Source organism: Aythya marila (assembly GCF_965140915.1).
Source record: "Aythya marila genome assembly, chromosome: 1".
Taxonomy (NCBI): Eukaryota; Metazoa; Chordata; class Aves; order Anseriformes; family Anatidae; genus Aythya; species Aythya marila.
Window position 1 is genome coordinate 165,229,470 of NC_139042.1, and position 24,480 is coordinate 165,253,949.

At 36.6% G+C, this 24,480-nt stretch overlaps 1 protein-coding gene across 1 annotated transcript in view; it reads right to left on the reverse strand.

Annotated features, from left to right (window-relative positions):
- OTOGL (otogelin like) overlaps positions 1–24,480 on the reverse strand; it is a 97,739-nt gene that overhangs the window by 37,365 nt on the left and 35,894 nt on the right. Inside the window, 8 exon segments of the mRNA XM_082752582.1 lie at positions 893–919; positions 1,465–1,621; positions 4,465–4,581; positions 7,118–7,237; positions 8,937–9,083; positions 9,621–9,755; positions 22,584–22,722; positions 23,889–23,996. Coding sequence (XP_082608708.1) covers positions 893–919; positions 1,465–1,621; positions 4,465–4,581; positions 7,118–7,237; positions 8,937–9,083; positions 9,621–9,755; positions 22,584–22,722; positions 23,889–23,996 — 950 coding nt within the window.

A 24,480-nucleotide genomic window follows, 5' to 3' on the forward strand; every position in this document is an offset into this window, starting at 1 on the left:
AAATGAGCAAGGAATATGTGGCAAATTACATATTTGTCACCTATCCTATCTAATGGATCTGAAGGTCCAGAGAGCTCAAGTGATTATGACTATGTAACCCTACCCTAGGGAACGGGGAGCACAGAAATGAGATAACCTCCAACACTGCTGCAGCTTATAGAGACTCTTCTCAGCACAAGCTATAACTGGGTTTGTTTTCTGTGTGCAGTGTATCACTTTTCATCTGAGATTCCAGATGTGTGTTTTTACTTACAAGTAAGTTGTTTCCATGCTCCCACTGTCTCTGGACATACAGCAGAAAGACTCATGGAGACCTGCTTTGCTAACTTGCTGAGCTCACTGAACTCATATACTCAAATCAAGAATCCAAACAAATAAATAAATAAACTAATAGATAAATCATAACAACTAAAGAGATATAGAGATATAAACTAAATCATAACAGCTAAAGAGAGATATTACCAAATTAAATGTTTTTTTCAGGTTTATTCTGAGTGAACCAATATAAGACAAGTGTGTCTTTTTTTTGTTGTTTGTTTGTTTTTGTTGTTTTTGTTGTTGTTGTTGTTTTGTTTTTTTTTTTTAAGAGAAACAAAATAATAGGTGGGGAGAAAAGTATTTCAAAATAGCATAATACAGAAAGAAAGATGATAGTATGTCAAAAACACCTTCCATATTCTAAAGCAGTCAATGTGAGAAATTACTGGTTTTTAATCAATGGCCTGCAACTGAGTGCTTTATAAAAACAGATTTGATGTTGTAATCAGGGAATACAGATTTGTTTCTAGCATATAGCTAGGTGTTATACTAGCAAACATGAAGCCTAAATGTTTTCAACAAGGTATGTGAAAACCAGGATGAATCAAAGAGAGTAATATTAAGTACTACATACCTTGATTGTAATATTCACAGTCATAAGCTAAAACAAAAAGAAAATAAATTATTACTATAATGTAACAATAGAGTTCATGCTTACCTTCATACTAAAAATGTAAAATTCACTTTTATCAGAGGAAGTTTCATTTTCTGTATTGTATTTCAACTAGTGACTTTATTTCTTCTGGCTTTTATTCAGTGACATAGAGCTATATTTGAATAGATGTGCCAGGATAGCAGACCAGAAGCACTAATTATTCTATAGCTAAGAACTCTTCCCACTGCCACTGAAAAGTAGAACTGATTGAATCTCTTTGCTACCCCACACAGAATTCTGGGCATCCCCCACAATGGTGTGCCTGTGTCTTTCCAACAGCCTCTCAGAAAAACAGTCCTCTTAAGAAAGATGGTATATTCAGGTGTTTAGCAGTTAACAAACAGGCTGCTTGAAAAAAATAAAAAATAAAAAATGTAAAGTATATCTATTATCCACCTGCTTCTGTCAGATTTTTATTTTTGGGAAGAGAAAAGCCAAATATGTCCCTTTCTCTGAGTGGGCTCTGGTGTGAGGCCAGCCCAGGTACATACCACAGAGAGAGGGAGATCGCCAGTGTATCACTGCTCCCTGCTGGCAGCACTTGTGGGCATAAGCTGCAATACTGGTACACAAACATTCACAGTCCCCACCAAGATTGCAGTTACATGTATCTGTATGACAGTTTTTGACAAAGGAAGTCACATCAATCTGGAAAAAAAGAAAGGGGTAGGTGGGGAGAGAGAGCAGGTGACTTTATTGCATGAGCTGTACAAATTCCTGTTGCACAATTTTCAGCAGGAGTGCTACTTCTGGAAGAAGTCTCTGAAGTAATTTACCACAAATATAAGGCATTTTCTAAGGTTTGGATACAATTCTTTATAAAAAGTGCACTGTGAATATTTTGTACCTACCTTACAGATCAAAAGAAAAATTTAACTGGTGACTATTAACAAGTATGACTGTCTACACTTTCTGTTTGTTCATTCTGAAGAGCATGTTGAATGTGACAGTTCTGTGTTTTCATAAAGCAAATGCTGCCACCTATAGCCATTCTGTTAGTTTTGCATGAAGAACAGCAAAACCAGAGCTGCAACTGATGATCAAGTAATTAAAGTAGTAATTTTTAGAGGGGCTTTTGGTCAGCAAAAGAAAGCTTGAGCACTTGGTGACATTTTACAGAAAAAAAAAATATATTCTGCATTTATCAAGTTTTTAATATAATTTGTCCAAAAATCTTCATTAGATCAGGCACTCACTTTGCTGCTCTAAAATCCTACTGCAGTCCCAAATTTAATAGCATGATACTGATCCAGTATTTCTTGGATTTAAATCACCTTTTTTGTAATATCGAGTTGATCTCGAGTTGATCTCAAAAAGAAAAAAAAAAAAAGCGTTCTTACTCAACACATAGGAACTTTAAAACAATGCATTTCTTCAGTTTAGAATCATTTATAGACTCTAATCTAGCTCAGCTGTAGAGCACTCCAATGGCACTCATCAGATTTCAGATTACCCAAATACCGCCAGAGCAACAAGGCAGCACTTATGTAACATTGAGACAGCTTCTCAGCTGGCAGTTGCTAGACACTGGCAGAGATAAGATGATCATTTTTCTGCCTTTAGTGCTTGGAGAGAGATGCCATTTTGCTTTCAATCTTTTTCTTGTTTTGAAAACCAGTGGGTCAGGGACATGAGCATTAGCTCCATTGAAAATGGATGTAGTAACTTAGCAGGAATCACAAATCAGCAGAGTTCAGCCTGTCTCCCATTCGCAGAACAGCATCTCGCCACTTTTGTGACAAGCTGGGAGGCTAGGGTCAAAGCTCCTGCTGAGTTCAGGAGTTATGAGGAAGACCTTTCTTTCTGCAAGTGTCAGGGCTCCCCTCAGGCCCTGCTTTGCTCAGTGCTCAGCCAGGCAATTGCAATCCATCAGTCACTGCCAGCCAGAGATGCGAGATTTTGTCTCCCTTAAAATGGGGTTTTCCAGCCTATGCTGAACACACAGGCTGCCTGTCCTAGAGAAGAATCTTGCCCCCATGCACAGTAGTATCCTTCACTGCCCGCACAACAGGAGCAACTGCAAGAGCACAGCTCCATGCACATCCTGAGACTCACAACTACACCTTCTGTTCCTCCCAGGCCTCCAGTGTCTGTCTCTGCTTGTATGCTTTTTTTTCCTTGGAACCACTTTCCCTGCCTGTGCTGCCAGTAGTTAGGCAGGTATCTTTGATAGGAAGTCACAGTACCTTTCAAAAGAGCAGTATTTTTCACATGCTAATGAAGAGGTTATAAAAACACCTGAAAGATGTTTACTTTAAAAGCTGTCTCATACAAGATGGATGTGCATATGAAAATACCTGACAATTGATTAAATGCCATGTTTTGCACCTGACATGAATTTCTTAATATCAGTATGCTAAATTCTTGGAATAATAATTGAAAATGTTAATCACAACATGGGTAAGATACGGGAAATGAATGTTCAAAAGAAAATGTCTTTCTTTAAGAGTTATTATAATACAGGTCCTTAAAAACTCTCAAAAGTTCCATTTTTATTTATTGCTTTCCACTTTGAAAATACACTCATCACTGTGTTCTCAGGCACATGCTCAAAAAATTCTTCACATAGTAACCAAAGTCAACATTAATAAATTTCCTGGGTTAAGCTTCTGCAACCTCCTCTTCAGGTAAATTCCTCACCATGTTGATATCAAACTTCAGTCCTGAAAGTCAGGAGGTTCAGCTGAGACACCTAACAATCTCATTTAATATTAATAGTCATAAAGAAAAACAGAGACTGAAACAAAATGTCATAGTGAGTCTTGCCTGCACAGGTGTTAAGAAGCACCTCCAATTACTGAATACCTTTGGGAGGCTAAAATCGGAAAGAGGTATAAATGTAATGAGCACATCACGCGTTGATAAAGGGTGAACTATGATGGAATAAAAGATTCCCACACAAGCTGTTGTCGTCCCCATCTCATTTAGACTGATCTTAATGACATTCTTGCAACTCAAGTTCCAAGCTCAGCCAGGTATTGGGGAAATAAGGACACCATACTGTGGAGTTTTGATAAAAAGCAGATGATAAGCTGTCAGCCAATTAAAAATACTGATAGCTCTGAAGTTAAAATCTTGCTCTCTCATATTTCTTTCTATATTGAGCAGAACAGTTAACAAAATAAAACCATTTTAGATAAGCTGGAGGCACATTACACAAATGTTTATTTTAGAAACCTATGATATACACAAAAGCCTTTAAAGTGCAGTTACCTATATAAATAAAATATATAAATAAAGCCTAAAGAGAACAGAACTCTGATTGTCCTGTCTACTAACTCATGACTCCAAGTTACCACCATAATGTTTAGGCTCCAGTTTTGATAGGAACAAGGAGCTCTGCTCAAACATAGCCCACCCACATAGTAGCAGAGCTCTACTAAGTATCCTCCATGGCATTCAGGCAGAGGGGAATGGCAAAAAGAAATTAATTACTGGAATTTTAATGTTTTCCTATTTGAGAGCAAATCTGGGTTATTTAATAAACTTACCACATTGCGACAAGGTGCGAAAACATCACTGTATAAAATTGAGCATTCCTTTTTCGCATAAGGGAACTTGCTCTGATGTACCTCACATGGTCTTAGTGTTTCATTTGGGCTCTTGCACTTAAAAGCAAACAAAACCATCACAAACATTTTACACAAAGATGTGTTTACCATGGACTCAGGTACACTATATGCATCCTACATGTATATTTCAATACTTGCATACTCAGAAAACTCATATAATGTTTACATGCTATTTTCTCCATCTTCTTCTACCCCTGATTTGTTGTTATAATTGAAAACATTTGAACAAAACAGAATCTTTGTGTTTTGTTCTGAAGTACTAAAATGTTCCTGCTGTCTGCTCAGTGTATGAAGACAAAATGTTTTCTTTGTGACACACTATAATCATTACCAGAGCAACCAACTGTAACATCACAAACAAATACATGGTCCAAATCCATCTCTGGTGGTTTTGCACTGACTTTAAATGGAGGCACACTACAGATGGCTTTAGCCCTGTAAGTTCAAATAAAGAAGCAGCGGTAGGAAGAGAGCAACACATAAAAAAATAGAGTCAAAGATTATCATGATAACTCAAAAGTGCTGAGATACAGCTCCCTCTCTTTAAGTCTCTCTTCAAGAAGAAAAACAAAATGAACAGAAAAATATAACCAAAACGACACTCGGCTCACAAGTTCATCCAAAAGCATACTCCCTTGGTGCAGCAGAGAAGCCCAGGAGATGGCAGTGATGGATCTATAGGCAGAGTTGGGGTGTTGTGGCACAGCCTCGGCTGCAGAGCAGTCTCCCAGTGCACTGCCCTCCTGTGCGGGTGTTCTGATAGTGTTGTGTGGGGATGTGCTGCCACTCCCCGGAGGGAGAAACCCTGGAAGCATCCCACACGCCTCATCGTGCCAATGCCGGCATGTTTGCCAGTAGCAGAGTTGGGTTGTAGGCCTCCAGTTACCAAATACGCCTTTCCAGTGTTTAGATTACACAGAAAGGATGACCAGGATACCTCTCTGCAAAGGCCAGAGCTCCTTTCTGAAAAATGTCCTAATGATGCCTACTGAGAAGGCAGATACAGTGCCAAGGCTGCCTGAGCACAGGCTGCCTACTAGGCCAGTAATGAATTCAGGTCCTCCGTGCTCTGGCAGCCACAGGGACTGGAAGATTATACGAGATTTTACAAAAATATATGGCCTCAAAAAGGCAAGTGCAAGTTTGGGTTGGTTAAGCAAAGGTCATAAAACTCCAGAAGTTCATGTTAGGTTCAAATTGTGCAAACACTGTGCCATTTATTAAAGCAACCACTGAATCCAATGAACAGATAAATTGAAAAAAAAAAAAAATATATATATATATATATATATATATACGGGATTGGAACCAAAAAGATATCTTTATTTTTTTTTATGGAATAAAACCCAAAGCCTCCCAGTTACACTTGCTTCTTCAAGTATTTTTTTCAAAGGGAAGAGAGCAAATGGAGAGCTAGTCTCTGGGACCCCTCCTCGTACCCTGCTAACCCTGGCTATGAGTCATCAACACTCAGTGCTCAGCCAAGATGAACACTTTCAGTGTTCACTGTGTAGGAGCCAACACATTTCCCTTGCTTGGTCACAGGATTAAAAGATTTTATGTGGTGTAATATAGACCCAAAAGGAGAAATTGAGGGAGAAAAACCTCAAAGGCTTTCTTCCAAAGCAGAAGAGAGATCATATTCTTTCATGAGGTGAGAGATTCTGGTTCAATTTCCTTCTCTGGGTCAGGGAGAGAACAGATTAAAAACCGGGTCTTGCAGGCATCCTAAGGGAGTGTTTAACAAATATTGATTTATCAGGAGGTTCACAATGCTATAAAACCTTTCTCCTCAGCACAAATGAATAAAATACCTATTCTCTGTGTTATAAAACACAGTTGCACACTTGCTCTCTCCAGCCTCTTCCCTCCTCCTCTGAAAGCTAATGGGTTGTGCCTGATGCTGTTCTTGCCTTTTCTCTCCCACCACTTCACCACTGCTGCTTCATCAGTTTGCTTTCTGATTACAAACTACAATCAAAAAAGATCACTGATTGAACATGAATGTACATTTTATAGCTTCCTTGGCATAGCTCCTCCTTTGAATTTCTGTCTTGTGCTGTGGAGAAAGCCCCTTCTGCATTCACTTGTATGCAGGCAGCCTTGGAGGGCTGATGACACCTCCTTCTCCAGTTTATTCTTTCAAATCCTATTTGCTTTCAGTATTCAACATCCAAAAAATTACAATTGCTTTTAAAATTGGTATGAATCTAAATATCAAAAGCATTTTATCTAAATTTGTAGAAAACTGAAATCCAGACAGCATCATTAGTTATCCAATGATAATTAGTTATCATTAATACAGGGATAAGTGTATCCTTACCTAAAAAGATTGGATTGTTTCATTTAAATTCAGTTTATGTTTCTTTCATTTAAATTCAGGATACATTTCTTACAATATAAGACATTATTAACACATCTCATACCTACAGACATAAAAATAAAAATATCCTCGTGCATACAGACCGTCAGTTTAGAAAATCCCTGTACTTCATGTACTAATAATCTATTCATTTATAAATTAAAATTAATGATTTTTTTTTTCTAAATTTTAACTAGACATGGAACTTACCTGTCCTAATACCCAGCTGTCTCCAAATACCTGTGCATTTCTCACCTCCATGTTGTTGGATGTAGTCAGATCATTTGAAGTGTATTTGTCAAAATTTCCACACAAACCTGCCAGTTTACCCTAAACAAGAAGGATTTATTTTTTACATATACTGATAGTCAATAATCAATATGGACTATATTTGTAAAGTAAAATATTCTTAAACTGTAAAAAGTGAATGCAACTCTGACTTAGACTTGGAAAATATCTGATATTATGTGATGCTTACAGTAACCAATTGCAAATAACTTTCCATAGAAATTTCTTCATGTTTTTCAGAACTTGCTCTAACTACAAAGTAAGAACTTAGTAATATTTTCTTCTGAAAGCTTAGTACTACATACAATCCAGAAGTCAAAAGTTCAGGTGAATTACCTTGTAATTTTGCAGCCTGTCTAGTTGTTATGATTAAAACTCGCTGCCTCTAATTTTAGATCACATAGCAAGAACATTCATAACAGCAGTTATGAAAGAGGCAGCTGCAACATTCTTGTGTTTAGGGAAGTGCTGCTGATGAACATACATATATGCATACATGCACATATAGATACATACAGGAAAAGACACTTCTGCATGATAATACAATGTAGAGCTGGGTTTCTGGGGTGCTCCAGCTCACTCTAATCATTTTTTTCATAATGAATGCTGCAGACCTTATCTTACTAAACTGGAGCCTAAGGAAAAAACAGCTGCTAGAAACAGAAGGAACTTGAAGTATTGCTGCATCTGCGTGCAACTTTTAGATCTTAGCCTCTTGTTAGCTTACTGTAAAATAGGAAAATAATTTTTCATCATCATTATTATGTGTATCGACAGTTGATAAATCTGCAAGCAAGCATCTTATGGTTATTGAGAAAAAAGCCTACAATAATGTTGCTTTAAAATAAGATTAGATGGTTATTATAACTTTGACCTACGCTTCAAAATACCTGATGTTGTTTTCTAGCATGGTGCACTTTCTCTTCTTTTACTGTAAACTGTTCTCTCTCAGTACATGCACTCATAGCTAAAATGGAGCAGGGATGTAATTATTGAAAGTGCAGATTAAGTTACTCCATTAGAACTCATGGATTGAGCTGCAGATGCACCAAGGCATACAGATGACGATGTAGAAAAGGACTAGAGAAGAACAACTGGAAAGATAAAGAGCCTCATTCTTCCCTGCATCATTACCTAACCGTGTCATGGGATGCTTATGAGGTTTAAGTGCAAGTTTTTGTCTAGATCCTTTCCCATCTCTCTTTTTTTTTCTTTAATTGATACCCTTGATACCCAAGACGAGACACCATCTGTTCACTATATCTCAGGGTGCAGTTCCACCATCAACCTAACACAATCTGTGGTACAAAACTGCTTTCTTCCATGTTGCTAGCTAAGCATTTCCTGCATTTCTTTTCCACTATTTTCAGCAATTACAAAAACATATGCTTAACTAGGTAACTCAAAACAAATCCTCTTTTCCCACCCCAAATTAACTTTGAGTCAGAGCTGAATCACTTGCATTGCAAGGCTGCAATGTGTGGAGCATCAGAGTAAACATGCATATAGGAACAACCCCTTCTCTTCAGGACTTCAGTCATTAAATTGCATCCTCAGGCACTTCTTATCTGTGAAATGCTAGCAGCTGAACACCATGTTAAACAGCTATATCACTAGGAAATTTAGTCATGAAGAAAAGGCAATCACAGTAATATAAGAAGATATCACACTAGTAACATTGAGAACTACACAAAATCTCAGTTGATTTTTTTTTATTATTTTTTTTATTTTTTTGGCTCACCTTCCATCGAGGTCCAACTTTAATATGCATCATAGTCTTCTTATCCCACAGAATTGTAATGTCCTGTTCTGGAAAGTGTATCACAGTATAATATCCAGCCTTCCACAGCTGATAGTTAGATTTGTTTTCCTGTCCCCTTAAGACATTCTGACAGAAATGAATATTTTTTATTATCTAATAAAGTAACTCTACCAAGGTATGCAGCCAATTAAGAATGTAAAGTGTATAGTGAATAATATTGTACCTGTAGCATATAACTGAATCAATACTATTACTATAAAGGTTGTTTAATATTTTGTTACATGTATTCTGCCTTCTTCGATATTATGCCTTTTGGATCATTCAAGTTTGTTTTTATTAGATACTTTGGTTTCTCTTTAAAAACAAACAAACAAACAAACAAAAACAACAACAACAAAAAACAAACGGAGAGAAACAAACAAATGCCAGTATGGTTTGACTCCTTGAGGCTTTTGAGCAGTCTTCTTTGTGAGACAAATAGAACTCAGAGAAAAAAAAAAAAAAAAAGATAAAGTAAGATTTTTCATGGGAGCTGCTGTGTATTTGAGGCCTAGGCATTTGTGCTTCATTAACCCAGACTGAGATATTTTCCAAAAATATGCTCCTTTAGAGTTGTAACTTCTATCTTAAAAAGCAACCCAAAAAGGAAAGAAAATAACTAACCTGCTTCTCAGAAGGTTCACTGAAATAAATCTCAATGTCTCCAACAGTGATGAAAATATTCTTTGAGCAAACAATATCATTATCAAAGCACTTTTTGTTCTGAGCAATTATAGATATGTTTGAGTTATCTGTGCTCTGCAACATGAAGAAGAAATCATTTTACTTATAGATACAATTGCATTTCATTCCTGCAGATTTATTCCAGCCTCATAAACACAAAAACAAAAACAAACAAACAAAAAAGTTGAATACCTTAGTGTTCTCACATCTTTGAAATTAAATTCAAGAAAAAAAAAAAAAAAACACACACCAATTAAGGAACTGCATTTTTAAATTCAAAGCTGAACCTTCAAGAAACTTGGACTTTGGATTTTAGCACAAAGAACCATTATGTTCAGCTATGAGTCCTCTTTCTGGGGATCTCAGAAACTCATAGGATCAACCTATCCCTAAACTAAGAATCTAGTTTAGTCTTGCAAAAAGTGCTCATACGTGGAATCCAATACTTACTGCACAGTCTGGTTGTCATAATTGAGACATGCTATAAAAAGAGCTGTATTTTTAAACCAAGGTACTTGAGATCAAGCTGTTCATATTTTTAAAGCCAAGAAACCTACCATCAGTCAGTAGTAGATAAAACAATTTTCATACAAACATCTATAAAAATGTATGAAGCTGTGAGTCATACTCAACGTTATTGGAGTGGGGAATCATTTCTGACGATATTTTTTAAATTATTATTATTTTTTAACACTTAGAGGTATTGTCCGGAGACCAGTGATATTATCAGCATTAATAACACTGCCACAAATAAAAATGAAGTTGTTATTACTGTTACTATTTTTTTTTCTTTTATTTCAATTCTGTACCAACCCTTGCAGGACAACAAGAAACAGTAGCTGTAGGACAGACTCAAGAGGGTTATCCATAAAAAACATAACCATTTACAACCATAAAAGCCAGTAACAGTGCTTCTGAAATAAGCTCAATTTATGATCACATTGAGTCTTATAGTCATTACAGACCTGTGACAGACATGAAATAAAAATCTTGGAGGTGGCAAGTTCTATATAAGGGCACTTAGTCATTCAGTCACATCTGAGACACTTGGGTAGTGCTGGAAACAAAAAGATGTTTAAACTTCTCTTCTCACTCCCACCCTCCTTTAACCTCTCTCTGAGAACACAACTAGCTAGAACTAATTGCAGATGCTAATGAGCATAGTGGGCAAGATGGGAATGGTGGCTCTCAGCAGCTTGCCAGTGCTGGGAACTCTTGGCTCCCAGCGATGTTCTTGGAGAGCTCCACTCAGCCGCAAGGGGAGGGACCCCTGCCCCTGCCCTGGTCTGCGCCCTCAGCACCTCTCCCCAGAGCTTTGCTCCCTCCCTTCAGCAGTGTACCCCAAAATGTGCAGGGAGCATACCCCTAACTACTCCGTATTTGTTCTGCACTCATCAAAGTTCAAAAATAAAAACCATATCAGCAATTTTTCCTTACCAGTGAGAAACTGCATAGAGAAAATATTCCTGCTGCAGGAAGCAGCTTTTTTTCTTTTTTCCTTTAATAAAAATCAAGGTGTTTTAAAGAACACTTTCAATCCAAAACCACAAAACAAACATTTAAAAAAAAAATCCTAGATGATGGTACGTGTAGAGGTATTTTTGTTGCCACACAGAGGAGGTGCTCTACAGCTTTGCAGCCCTGAGTCTAGCATGATCCACAAACCAGAGAATGATGCTGCTTGGCACAGAGAAGACTACAGCAAGTGTGAGTGGATGCGATGAATATGAGATCCAGTAGATGCCAGCAAGCTTTTTTACCCTAACACCAGGGTGTAAGAAACAAGCGGGTGGTGTGTGCCAGCAATCAGCTGGGAACACAGTGGTTAAGGTGGGCTAAGCAGGGTCTAGATGCCAGTGGTGAGGGGCTGCAGGAAAGCAGCTCTGCTCTTTACCTTTTAGCAAGGGAGCACAGTTCAAAAGTACTGGAAGCTTTGGAGTAGAGAGAGGTTCATCTGTCCTGTCCTGCAGTAAAGTTGTTTTAGGTTGCACTCGGAATAAAATTGGTCGCTACCTTTTTGGGAAATGCACTATGTTTTAATTAAGCCAGGCTTACTGCTGGAGCCCATCCAGTAATTATTCCCCTCCGAGTCAGATAACAGCCCAGAGCATTTTGGGATTTATTGGAGGTGATGTGGTAAATTAAAAAGGAGACAAACTCATTAGTTTGGTAAATAGGATGCAAGTCGATACCTTCTATGCTGGCCAAGGGAAAAGTGAGCAAGGAAGCTACCCCCTTGCCATGAGTCAGTTCAGAAAGGGGCTTAGCTTGCAGTATGCAGATCTAATTGATGCCTGGAACATTACGGGCTGTTTTCATTGCAAAGTTCATTCCTCTTCAGTTAGCTTAGCCTCAGCAAAAGGGGGTACTCTGAGTTAATGGGGAAGCAATGTCTTCACTGTAAGGAAAGAGATGGAGGGTTTTATTTTAAATAAGGATTGTTAATTCAGGCTAATTATCCCACAGTAAAAATACACCTTTTTTGGCAATGAAGACAAGTTCTTGGAGCAGCATCGGGTAACTGTACTAGCTATGCTAATCAAAACTGCTGCCTGTGCCTTCTGACAGTCCAGGCCAATCCCTTCAGCAGAACAGCATCAACATACTCGAGACAGAAGTTTTTGTGTATGGTTGGGATTTGAGCCAAGGGCAAAAGTTGAGTTATATTTCAAGTTAACTCTGCAGCAGAGAGAAGCCTGGAGACAGGGAGTGTTTTGCTGACCAAAGCCAGAACAGGGAGTCCTGAAGACATGTGAAGTACTTCCTTACTTGTAGGACTTCATGTTGGTGTTAAATTACTGGAAATGGTGCAGGATGGAAATGCAGTTCAATAGAACTATGTGTAAACAGATGTTTAAGAAAAAAAAAAATGTTTACATTAAATACGGAATCTTCTGTACTTTGTCTCTTTCCAATTAAATCTTAGACCTAAAACAAATTTAAGAACAGTTATCTCTTATGGCTCAAACCTTTCAAGACAAGATTTCCTTTACTTACGCGCCTTTGCCATTCTCTCCATACAACTCAGTAAAAATGGTTCTTCTCCCACCCATGCAATACCATCTAAATTCAAAGTTGATTACACCATGGCTACAATGGGCTTCAAATTAGTCTGTAGCTGCTGTATGAGCAGCCTCTGCTATCAGCAAGGAAGAAAAGTACGGTTGAAATATAGTGCTTAACTATTGCCAATGCAGAAGAAAGAACAAGGACTAAGATAAAGTGAGGATTGTCTTTTACTATTGAAGACAGAGAGGTCTTGGGGAAATCGCTGGAGCTCTTAGGGACTGCGACGTTATAAGTGATAATGATCGATTTCTATTTCTCTAATCTGTGCTGGATCCACACACAGGTATGAAAACCAGCTTTTGTCAATGTTGTTGGAAGAAATGTCTGAGTGGGCACTTGGAGCAGGTCTAATAAATAACAAGGTGTTATTTCCTCCTTTCTTTCTCTCTCTCTCTCTCTTTCTTTCTTTCTCTCTCTTTCTCTTTCTCTCTCTTTCTCTCCTTCTCTTTCTCTCTTCCTCTCTTCTTCTCTTTCTCTTTCTCTCTCTCTCTCTTCTTTCTTTTTTTCTCTCTTTCTCTCTCCTTCTCTCCCTTTTTTTTTTTTTTTTTTTTTTTTTTTTTTTTTTTTTCACAGCCTTTCCAAGGCAGAGTTGCTCTTTACCTTTTTAGGTAAAATGCACCCGACAGGGGATGTACTACAGTTCATCATGTTAAACCTACTTACGCTGACAGAAACTAGAAATAAAATGGTTTTCCCACTGCAAGAGTATCTTCCCACGTAAATTACCATATCCAGCCTGTTCCAACTTAATATCAGTTTCTTTGTGATAACATGGAGTTGCCAAGCAACAAGGAAGACAGAGTCACAGATCTGGGCAGTCAGTCAAGCGCTCATTGTCAGTCCTGCTTCTCAGAACATTCTTTTTCTAGACTTCACTGCACTTTTTTCCATATTTCTTCCTATCCAAAAAAACATGGTCCTTTCGATTTTTTTTAGTAGTGCTTGGGAATGCTAGGGCTTATTTTTGTTAGAAACTTTCTATTTCAATATCCCAGCAGAAATTTCTATCAACCAACAACAGCACTGTGCAGCATACTTACATAATGAAACTGAAGCCTGGGATGAGATAATTTACGGGGGCTGTATTTATTTCTTTGAAAGGTTCATTAAAATCTCTCTAATTTGTCAGTATGAAGACTTATTTTATTTTATTGATATGCTGCCTTCTTTTGTTGTTGTTGTTGTTGTTTGTTTGTTTCCTACAATATGCTAACTTGCAAACTAAGTTGCCCACAAAAGCATCTAGGGACATACTGTAAACTAGACAGAGATAGATCAGCCCCATTTTCCTTTTGTTTTCATGACTCATTGGAGATTTTCATATATAGCTGCAAACACAAATACATGTCAAAAGCTCCAAAACAATGAAAAAAAATACAATTATTCTTAAAAGTATATATATATATATATATATATTTCTCTTTCCTGCATATTTTAAGAGAAATGCTATTAGTTCTGTTCAGACAAGCTTTCAGGAAACTCAGAATTAGTCTGATGGTCGTTTAGAGTGTTCTGAATTCCTTCTGAATGAATTTAACATTCAGAAACATTGCTTCAGCAAGCTTGATGCAAGGGGGAGTAAAGCATCTTATCCCAGGTTTAGTGAGCACTTCAGCATAAATATTAAAGTGGTTTTGGAGACCAGCCATATGATTTGGCACCTGACATGATCTTTCTGTTAGTTTATTGTACCATTTTCTAGGGTGGTTCATATCCAGATAATCTTTAAAAATACATTAGTTATTCAAAATTCATTCACAGATGACAGCAAGAAGCATCTCTGATTGAAAGGCTTCTTTTTGTTTTGCTTGTATGATAATTTCTCCTATACCGTTCCAAAATGATACACATACATTCTGTATAACTACATAATACCTGCTTATCCTGAACAAATTTGTACCATCAGTTTTCCCTATAGGTATTCAAATATTGGAGCAATATTATTCAAAGTCAGCAGATGGCACTGATACACACTGTCTCAGTTTAGGAGAAAATCTGCATGAGATTTTGGTTACAATATTATAGGAAAGAGAGAAGTTGTCCTCTCACAGGAGAGAGAAAAGGAATAGTAATATTATTTATTTTCCCACTTATGTTATTTCTACATAAGTATACAAAAACACACTTAGGAACTATGAACCTAAAAGAGATAAATTGCTCATATACATACAAAAAAATTTTAATTCCATCAGTGTCTTCTACAGTGGCAGACTATGTGATTATTTGCACTTAAAATATGGCAAAGAAACTTGCAATGAGTCTGTGCGATATGACACATTCCTGTTACTGTCATACAATTGAGTAAAGATGCAGGAGAGCAACACTAAATAGAATCACTGAAGAAAATTCAAAGGGAGAGAGATTATCCCAGCTACTGACTCACTCTCAAACTACTTCCAGATGTCTGCTAATGCATTCATGATAACTCCTTTCTATTTCTTTAAAAGAGACTTCCCAAAATTATAAACCTCAGGCAACATGAACTCTCAACAACTCTTGAGAAAGATCATTACAAGTATGCGTACATGTATACAAGCAACAGAAAAAATAGATCATCATATCAGTTTTTATTTATTATAGAGATATTTAGTTGTAATTTTATGGCAGTCTAGAGTTGTTGGGTGTTCTTGCATTTTATCAGTAACATTTTTAAATCCAAATAAATTTCATAATTCTACTGCTAATAATGTAAAGTACGTAATGGGGAAAATTTTACTTGATACACTTCATAACCTTTTCTTCTAAGTCAGCACTTTTGAATTTTTAAAAAATTGATGAAATCAAATAGAGATAGCTAGAATGGGTTTGGTTTTTCTTTTTAATATTTTAAGATAAATGCACTAAAGAGGTTTAAGAAAAGATCCTTTAAAACAGATTTTCTTTTGTTCCACTTATTTAGCTTTGCATGTTTATGCCGGCAGACTTACTTTTGCACAGGTCAGATTACTGCAATCCTTTTCTAATTAAAAATTAGATATTCTGAAGATTGAGGATTTGGGAACATTCAAATATTTGTTTCCAAGTGACACAGTCTGCAGCATAAGCTGTTCTGATATATAAACCAGCAGCACAGTTGGTGATGTTATTTTTACATATCTACATAACTATTTATATGAGACTTATTTGTATTGTACTTGTATTGTTTTATTAATAAGTGCACAATAAATGTAAATATTTTATCACTATTCATTTGCAATGATAAAACATAATAGAACAGAAAACAGAAAAGGACAGGACATAGTGGTGATAAATTTGCCTTTCTGACCTCTAGCAAACTATGGCAGGAACTAGAAAACTGGAAATTGCAAGAAAACTATTTATTTATTTATTTTTAATATAAGGAATGTTAAATGTGCTTACTTACACTGCTATAGGCTTAAGTCTTATATTCATACATTCAGAAACAAAAATACTCATATCCTGAACTAAACCAAAATAAATTTAGGTCACATCTCTCACTGACAACAGCAAGCATCAGAGGCCATAAAATGCTAAGCAGCATCTATGGGTGACAAGCCTGAGCACCTCCTACTTCAAAGATGGCAACAGGTTTCCATTGCACTGCTGACAACGTACCATAGAGCTTCCTGAAACAGCAGCACATGGTGCTATTTTTTCCTCAACTTTTACTGCTCTAACAATAGAATGTGGGCAGCAACAGTCCACAAAGCTTTACCCACCAGAGGTGTCTCAACTGAGACAGCCATTCTTACAGTGATCTGACTTTTCGGGCAACTATCAGATGATAATATTTTAGAGTTGGTATGACCAAAGAGCTGATGGATGCTGAACATAAACAGAAATCCAAGGTGAAAAGGTCACTTTCTTCAAGCTGGGTGGTTACTACATGGCAAGGCCCACAGAAAGAGGATCTAACTTATGAGTCATACCATGCTCCTCCGAATAGCCAAACTCATGGCAAGAAACTTTTCCCCAAGCCTTTCCTGGAAACCTTCCATGCTAATCTGCACAAATTGAAAGAAATCTTTCCTTTGTTGGAGAATAAAAGTGATTCATTCACTGCATAATTTAATGGTCTGAAGAATCAGGTGTTGGAGACAGAAAGGCATGTAGAGGTAATTGAGTCTGAAATCATTGATCTGGAGAAAATGGAACCAGAGCATAAATCCATTGCCAAGTGTAATCAAATCTTCTGCTCACAGAAGGGATAAAACAAATGGAAAAACACAAACAAGCCAACATTATCTGAGCTCTGTGCTGCCCAGCTGAAGAGTAGGATGGAAAGGAATGTCTCCCACGGGGACCTGGCTACTGTCTTTTGCAGGATTTCCATAGACCCAGAAAAAAAGGGGGCATCCAGAATGGTTTCCTCTAAAATAGTAGGACTGATGAAAAGCAAACTGTTGGTGTTCTTTGCAACTAGAGCAAGGCAAACAACTCACAGTAAATAATATTTTCCCTGAATAGTAATGTCCTTTTTTGGACACTAATTTGCACAGAAATTGTCAAGAAACACATTGTTATTTCTATGCAGTTACTGTTGATATAAATTACTTGAAAAGTGGTTTAGGTGGATATATTTTGGTATATCACTTACTCATGAAAGCCTTTGATGGAAAGTAGCTTTGAGGATTATATAGGTTAATTAAAAAAATAAAGATGTTCTGATTACAATCCCATGTTACAATTTTATTCCCTGAATAAAAGAACTTTTAGAGTAAGGTTTCCAATTTAAAACCCCCCAGCCTGTTAAAAGAAAATTATTTTCTTAACTATGAACAGTTCATTTCACGATGTTGGTTAACTGAATCTGCAGCTGTAATCCTCAATAGGGTGACCAACAGCAAGCAGAATGTGTTAATTTTACCAGCAGGCTATGAGAGAGATCATGAAGATACTACTACATTCTATAGGTTTGCTAATTTAATGGATCTACAGACTGTCTGACACAAATGATGTCAAAAAAAGCCACACAAAAAATATATATACATAAATATTCAATAAGGAGAAGTGGAATAAAGGCTACTTGTGCCTCCTCAGATGTGACAAATGAATAATTGAAAAGTGGTTGCTTTGTGTGTGGTTGCTGCAGTTTATATACAGTCATCATTTAACAAATTTAGTAACCACATATATCAGCAAGTAACAGGTAAAAGATTATCACTGCATCAAACAACTTCTGTATTAAGCATTCTAATAAAGAGAGCATAAACTAGGAGCTTCATAGTTGTCTCAATTTATAAAAGAAGGGATATGTAAAAAAAGGAGCTTCCTTACTGTATTCCTGAGGGCAGACCCACTATCTAACACAAGGGACACAGGACAATCATTTGGAAAACTGGGATACTGGCTTAGTTGGTCACGTATGTTTTGTTAAATGAACTTCTTTCTCAACAAATGGGCTCCCATGTGGTGACTCTTGAACCTTCTAATTGGTACAACATGCCAATTATTTGATCAAATGTCTGCTTGTTGTTTTCATAATCCTCCAACACATTAAAACCAGTGGCAACTTTGTCTTTAAAAGAGCCTTCATGGTTGCATCAAAGTGATTTAGAAAGTGACTAACATGGCCAAACCCATGGTCCCTCTAAATTCCCCTTGCAGATTTCACCAAATCAGAGAAAATATAAATCTGCTCCTCAGAAGAGAACAATTCTGAGGGGCTCCGAAGTACAAACATGCTGACCCTACAAGCCTCAATAAAGAATACACTGAAATGCAGGACTGGAAACCAACACAAAGCAAGAAAAAGACCAATGTGTATAATAGAAAGACCGCAATATTACTGTAAAAGCAGAAACTCTATGAAACACAACTGGAAGAAATAAATAGCAAGCACAAATAATGCTCAGTAAAAGTTTGCTAGAAAATAAGATCATTTTGTTAGGGAAAGAATGTAGCATCACTGAAGACAGAAGACAAGAAGGAAAATGTAATAAAACAAGGTATTTACATATTTTTAATTAGGAAATTGGTTGGAATAACTAAATCAATGAAGTATTTGCATGATCCATACTGATAAAAGAGAAATGTATTGGTCTCCTAGGGTTTTCTTTTTTTCCTTTGAAATTACTGAGTCGGGTTTTAAGAAGCAAAAATATTGATATCTTCTCCGTGATTGTCAGCTATTCATACAGAAACTTTACACCTCAGTGTGCATGGTAACTCCTAATTCCTTGTTATCATGTCATGAAACATTAGTGGCCTAATTTTCTTGATTGCATTAATTTTTTTTTTGGTCATTATTTGACTGATGTATATATCTCCTGAACTAATTATAAAGGGCTTTTTCATTCACCTACTGCCACCTTAAACAAAAAGATCTGACAGATGATACTCTTGTTGAAAACAAAGTTTAAAGTTTCATAATTGGCTGAAAGATAATACTTGATTTTCCCCCCATCAGAGCACAGGAGTTCCTTATTAAAAAGTAAGGATGACTACTTTGTTCGGTAGAGTGCAATATAGTGGCAAATTAAAGAATAGTTCAAATATATTAGATTCATAGAGTATAACAGCCAAATCAAAAGGTGTATGTTTGTAAAGCATGTTGGAACAGAGCGTTATCCTGAAATTGGGGACATGGGATCCAGGTGATAACTCTTAGACCCGGTTCTGTCTCAGGGATGAATTAGTGTGCTGACAAATTAATTGTAGTTATGGTTTCCCTTATTGCACTGCTATAGTACCCTTGTTTAAAGTATTTAAGATAGCAAAGATGAAATTGTCTAGTTCTAACAGGAAAAAGATTAATAAAAGGACAAAGTTATTACAGTGTTGTATATATATAAAATATTAGGACCACATCAACTACTTCAGTTTCAGGTGTTTGGTGAGCCCTTTACACACTATTCCTAAAAATCAACTTTATAATAGCACTCCAAACTACCAGTAAACCAATTAATTTTTCACTAGTAACTATCAAATCTATGATTCTCTGTAATACCTGTGCATATACTTGAATTTATTTTTAAGTTAAAAAATACTGGTATATTGGTTTGTGGGACAGGTAGTATGGTTTAGGAGACAGCTCTGCCTGCCAGGATGTTAGGCAAGGCACTTAAACATTGGCAACTACATCTTCTTTCCCACCTTTCATCTGGCTTGTTTATCTCAACCTAGAAATTCTGTGATTCTGTGATTCTGTGATTCTGTGATCTGGAGAACAGACTGTAAGAGACAGGGCTCTCTAGCATACATTCTACACAAAAAGATGCTCAAGGGGACTCATTATATTAATGTGAGACTACTATAAAAAAACAATGCTGCACATGGTCATTATATAGAGTAGGACAATGATGAAAATACAGGCATGGAATCCTCTGATCTTTGAACAACAAAGCCTGTTTTGAAAGAGCAGCCTCATCACGCAAACATGTCTGCTCATATAATGTACTTTAACCACATCACTGCATGGTACACAGCTGCAGTGGAACCATGTACATGGCAATAAAAGCATATGTGAAATTGCAGAATGGATGATGCCTTGTATTATCACTCAGGTTGCTGCTAGTAAGACACCTATTACAACTCTTTCTTATACTTTTGTCACATAAAATTTAATTCCTGCATATTAATAGGCAATTTAGAGTCTATCTTCATGGTAGCACAGTCACAGTTATTTTTCCTAAGCGTGCACTGATCTGTATTTTTCATTGTAGAATTTTATCTTCCATTTTATCTTGCAGTGTTTTCTACTGTAAGATATTCTGAACTTTTTGGTGGTCCATTCCTGTTTCAGCTGTTCAGACTGTTTCTATATGATCAGCACTCTGTTTGCTCAGTCCCAGCAAAACATTTTCAAAATTGTTACTGAAAATGTTAAATAGAGGTTTCAGAATCTTCATGGGATATCACCAAGTTCTCCCCATTCAGAGAACAAGAAAAAAAAAAAAGTAAAAAAAGCCATTTATTCCAATCCTTTACATTGTAACTTTTAAGTTATGTTTGAAAGAATCTTCATTCTCATCCTATTAGAGACTAGTCTATAAAAAATATTTGTTGAAATCTGTCTCCAAAATGTCTTTATGTCTAAGATATACACATATTGACCTGATCATTCTTATCCATATGTCTTCACTGAATAAGTCAGAAGATTGATGATGTGTGACATTCTTTTACAAAAAGGAGTTCAGTTCTTCCCCAATATCATGTCATTTCTCTTTATTATGATTTCAATTAATTTCCTTCATATGGAAATCAGATGTATTAGTCTATTTCTGCCAAATTCAGCTGAGGAGTCCTCTTAAAATATTTAGTTATACTACAATCTTCCATTCCTCTGATTCCAGGATTACAGATCACATAGTTCATCAATTCTATATTTTAGTTCCTTCAAAGTTCTTGTATATCTGCCATATGATCCCATCTTTTGTTTCTTTTTTTCCCCTAAAACTTCTCCAAACTTTTCACATTTAAAAATGAGCCCACAGATATATAATCTATTCTAGACACAATTACGTAGTGCCTGATTTGTGAAAAACATTCCTTCAATATAGATCAAGTTTTCCATATACTAAAGAGAAATGAAAGATCATGAACAAATTAGGCCATATTTTCTCACATTAACTAAGTTGGGAGGAGGTGAGATCTGAAAAGTCTGAAAAACAGAACTACACATAGGCACTCCAGTTACCATGTTCACCTGATGAAAAGACTGTTGGCAGGGTGCCATGTGCCTTAATGATGCCACTGCCAGTGCTATTCTTGGTCTCCAAATGCTCCCCATGGTTTGTTTCCAAATAGGTGTTTTCATATGTAGTAGAGTGGCAGGTGACATTTGATTGTAAAAGCAAAACATTCAAGTATCATATGAAAATTTGAAAAAGCAGCCAAGATTTGCCTTATACATCTCTCTAGCTGGATGGCATATAAAATAAGAAACAGCAACCCACTTTTCTGCCTTGTCATATGGCCGAGATTGTTTCACAGTTAAAGTAATCTCTGTTTTTTGCATCTTAAAGGAGGCAGGGTTGTGCAAATACTCATATTCTTCTAAGAGCAAGAGCTCTGTTTTGAGACAATATGATACATGCCAGGAGTTTGTAATGAGGTATTCTTATAGAAAAAAATTCTGGGACCATTACATTTTATTTTGCAGCTGTGAATACTCTGCCAAAGTGTACATGAAATAAACTATTTTCAGTAGTCCTTGTTGAGAAACCATTCTTGTTCTTAAAGTTCAACATTTAGGGTTGACAGAAAATGAATATTCTTCTAAACACATCACTGTAACTCAGAAAACACTCTTAATCTTAATAATAGCAACAATAATAAACAATAGTGTTGTTAGAAATAGAATATATTTCTAAATGTCAGTAATGGTATTTTTAAACAAAAAAGGCTAGCAATGTACTGTAAATATGTGCTATGAGGAACATTAGCATGTAGCTGCCAGACAATGTCAATGAAGTATTTCATTATTCAATTATGAAATCATCATGCTTGATATTATTACATAAACTCCAGATCTGATGCAGAGTACATTTGAGAGATTCCAAGCAGCCTCTGAGGTCCTCATTAACCCTCTGCCAAGCAGAGTTCACAGATAATTTTTAAATAAATGTAAAGATTGTATCTAGCTGTAGACCAGTTCTATAATATTATTCTTCCCTCATTGTGATGAAAACATGGTTAAGGTAGAACAGAAAACTTTGATTTCTGTTCTTCTCTAGACCACATAGGTACATGTACCATTTTCAAATGAATTAGCACAAAATGTCATTTATGGAATCTTCCTTTAGACACATCTGTTTTACACCTGTTTTCTTGATGTTTGTTTCTCTCTATCATCTTCTGATGATCCAAATATCTGCCCTCTCATGGAAACTTTCAGTTGGACACATGAAAATATATGAACAATCTTCCTACCTTTAGCAAGTAAGCTTGGCAGTCACTGACATAATCGTACTCCAGTCCATCAAAGGTATAATAATGTCGATCACCATAAATAGTGCATACAGCTGGACAAGGGTAACTAGTGCAATTGAATATCCCTCTCCGACAAACACTGTAAGGAAGAGCAACAATCAGTATCATCTCATAGCATTTTCTTTTCTACACAGTGTTGAGTATTTGGCCATCAGCACACAGATACAAGGATCCATAAGAAATTAATACAAAATCTTAAAAATTTTATGACTTACGCAAATATTTTCTATCACTGCCTCCAGTAGAGCTAAAACACTATATCATAACATGCTCATTCATAAAACATCAATATTATATTTTTTCTTAAGAAATTTTGTTACATTTACTAAGATATAAATGGCACTTATTCAGTGCAAAGGACCTTCAGTAGCTGCCTGTAAGATTTCAGGGTATCATACAAGTATGGAATGAGTTTAAGAAATAAATGCTTATACTTTGAGGGATTACCTTTCCTGCCAGCTATATTAAGAGACATGCTTGAATTTGTTCAAAAGTAGCAGTACAAAAAATTATGAGAACCTCTGGTTGTGCGTGTCCAAGTTTATAAGCTCAATCAACTTGTCAATAATGCATTCAGCTAATTAAAAATGGATAGGCCAAACTTTTGGTATTTTGATAATTCAATGAATATTGAAGTAAAGACAGCTATTTTGGCTAGCAAATTATAAAGGATGAAAAATTGTTTTGTGTCAACATGAGTCAGGTTTTTCAGAAAAGATGCTGGGCACTATCCCATTTTCCAGTATTAATGTGGTTTTTTGTTGTTGTTTGTTTTTAATTTCCTTTCTATTTTTATTGCCCATTTACTTCCTTTATAGTCCCTCATGCTGAATGGTAAACTCACACTGCAAACAGTCCCATTTCCAAGGTGCAGCCTATTTACCAGTTAGACATTTAATTTTCCTTTTTTTCTCTCTGGTTCTCTTTCCTGATAATCTATTCACAAGACACCAGATGTCTTTTCTCTAGAGATTACCTGATATGTGTGTAACCAAACATTTGTTCTTGATGCCTTTTCAACTTTCTTATCCACTGCTTCCTTTTCAGACCTGAAGAAGCACTCACCCAAGTCTGTCTATTCTTCCAAGACTATTATTGAGCCTAATAACAGATATTTCTTGCAACTGTCTATAAACAAGCATACACATTTTTGATTTTCAATTTAGTCAACACATTTTCTATGCCAGTTTCATTGCGTGACTAGACTGGGATGATTTGGAAATATGTAAAATGCATGCCACTCACCAAGTGTAACAAGGTGTAGCTATGACTTCTCCTGACAAAAATTCCCTGTCTTTCCAGGTGCATGGACAACTGTCAGGAATATAACATTTCCCTCTGTGTTCAGCCATCCTTTGAAATAAAAGAATTATTAAGATGAAAAAGTAAATTCTTAAGTATATCAACATAGATCAATGCCCAAATCACATCAAGGGCAACTGGCCTTGCATCCAGCCAGGGACAATCTTTCCAGCAGCAAAAGCTGCCCAGATCAAAAAGTGTCCTCTGTGCACCGCTGGAGACCTCACAAAGCTCACAGTTATGGCTCCGCCTTCTACCTCAAAGACAGGATGTTGGTGTGAGGCAGCAGCTCCTCTGCAAGAGCACAGGTAGTGTAAATGCTCCTCCCTGCAAACTGCAACTGCAAAACCAAGTATCTTTCAAGGGCAGTGCCCCACCTAACTATACAGCATCCTTGTGTTATGCACGCTGCTGAGGCTACAGCCAGGCTGCCCTTCTTTCTGTGCTGCTCCATCATTCTCATGTACCAGAGAAACAGTCGGACTGGCATGCCTGCTCCTCTGTCCAGAGCAGCACTCACCCTGTTCTAAGCACA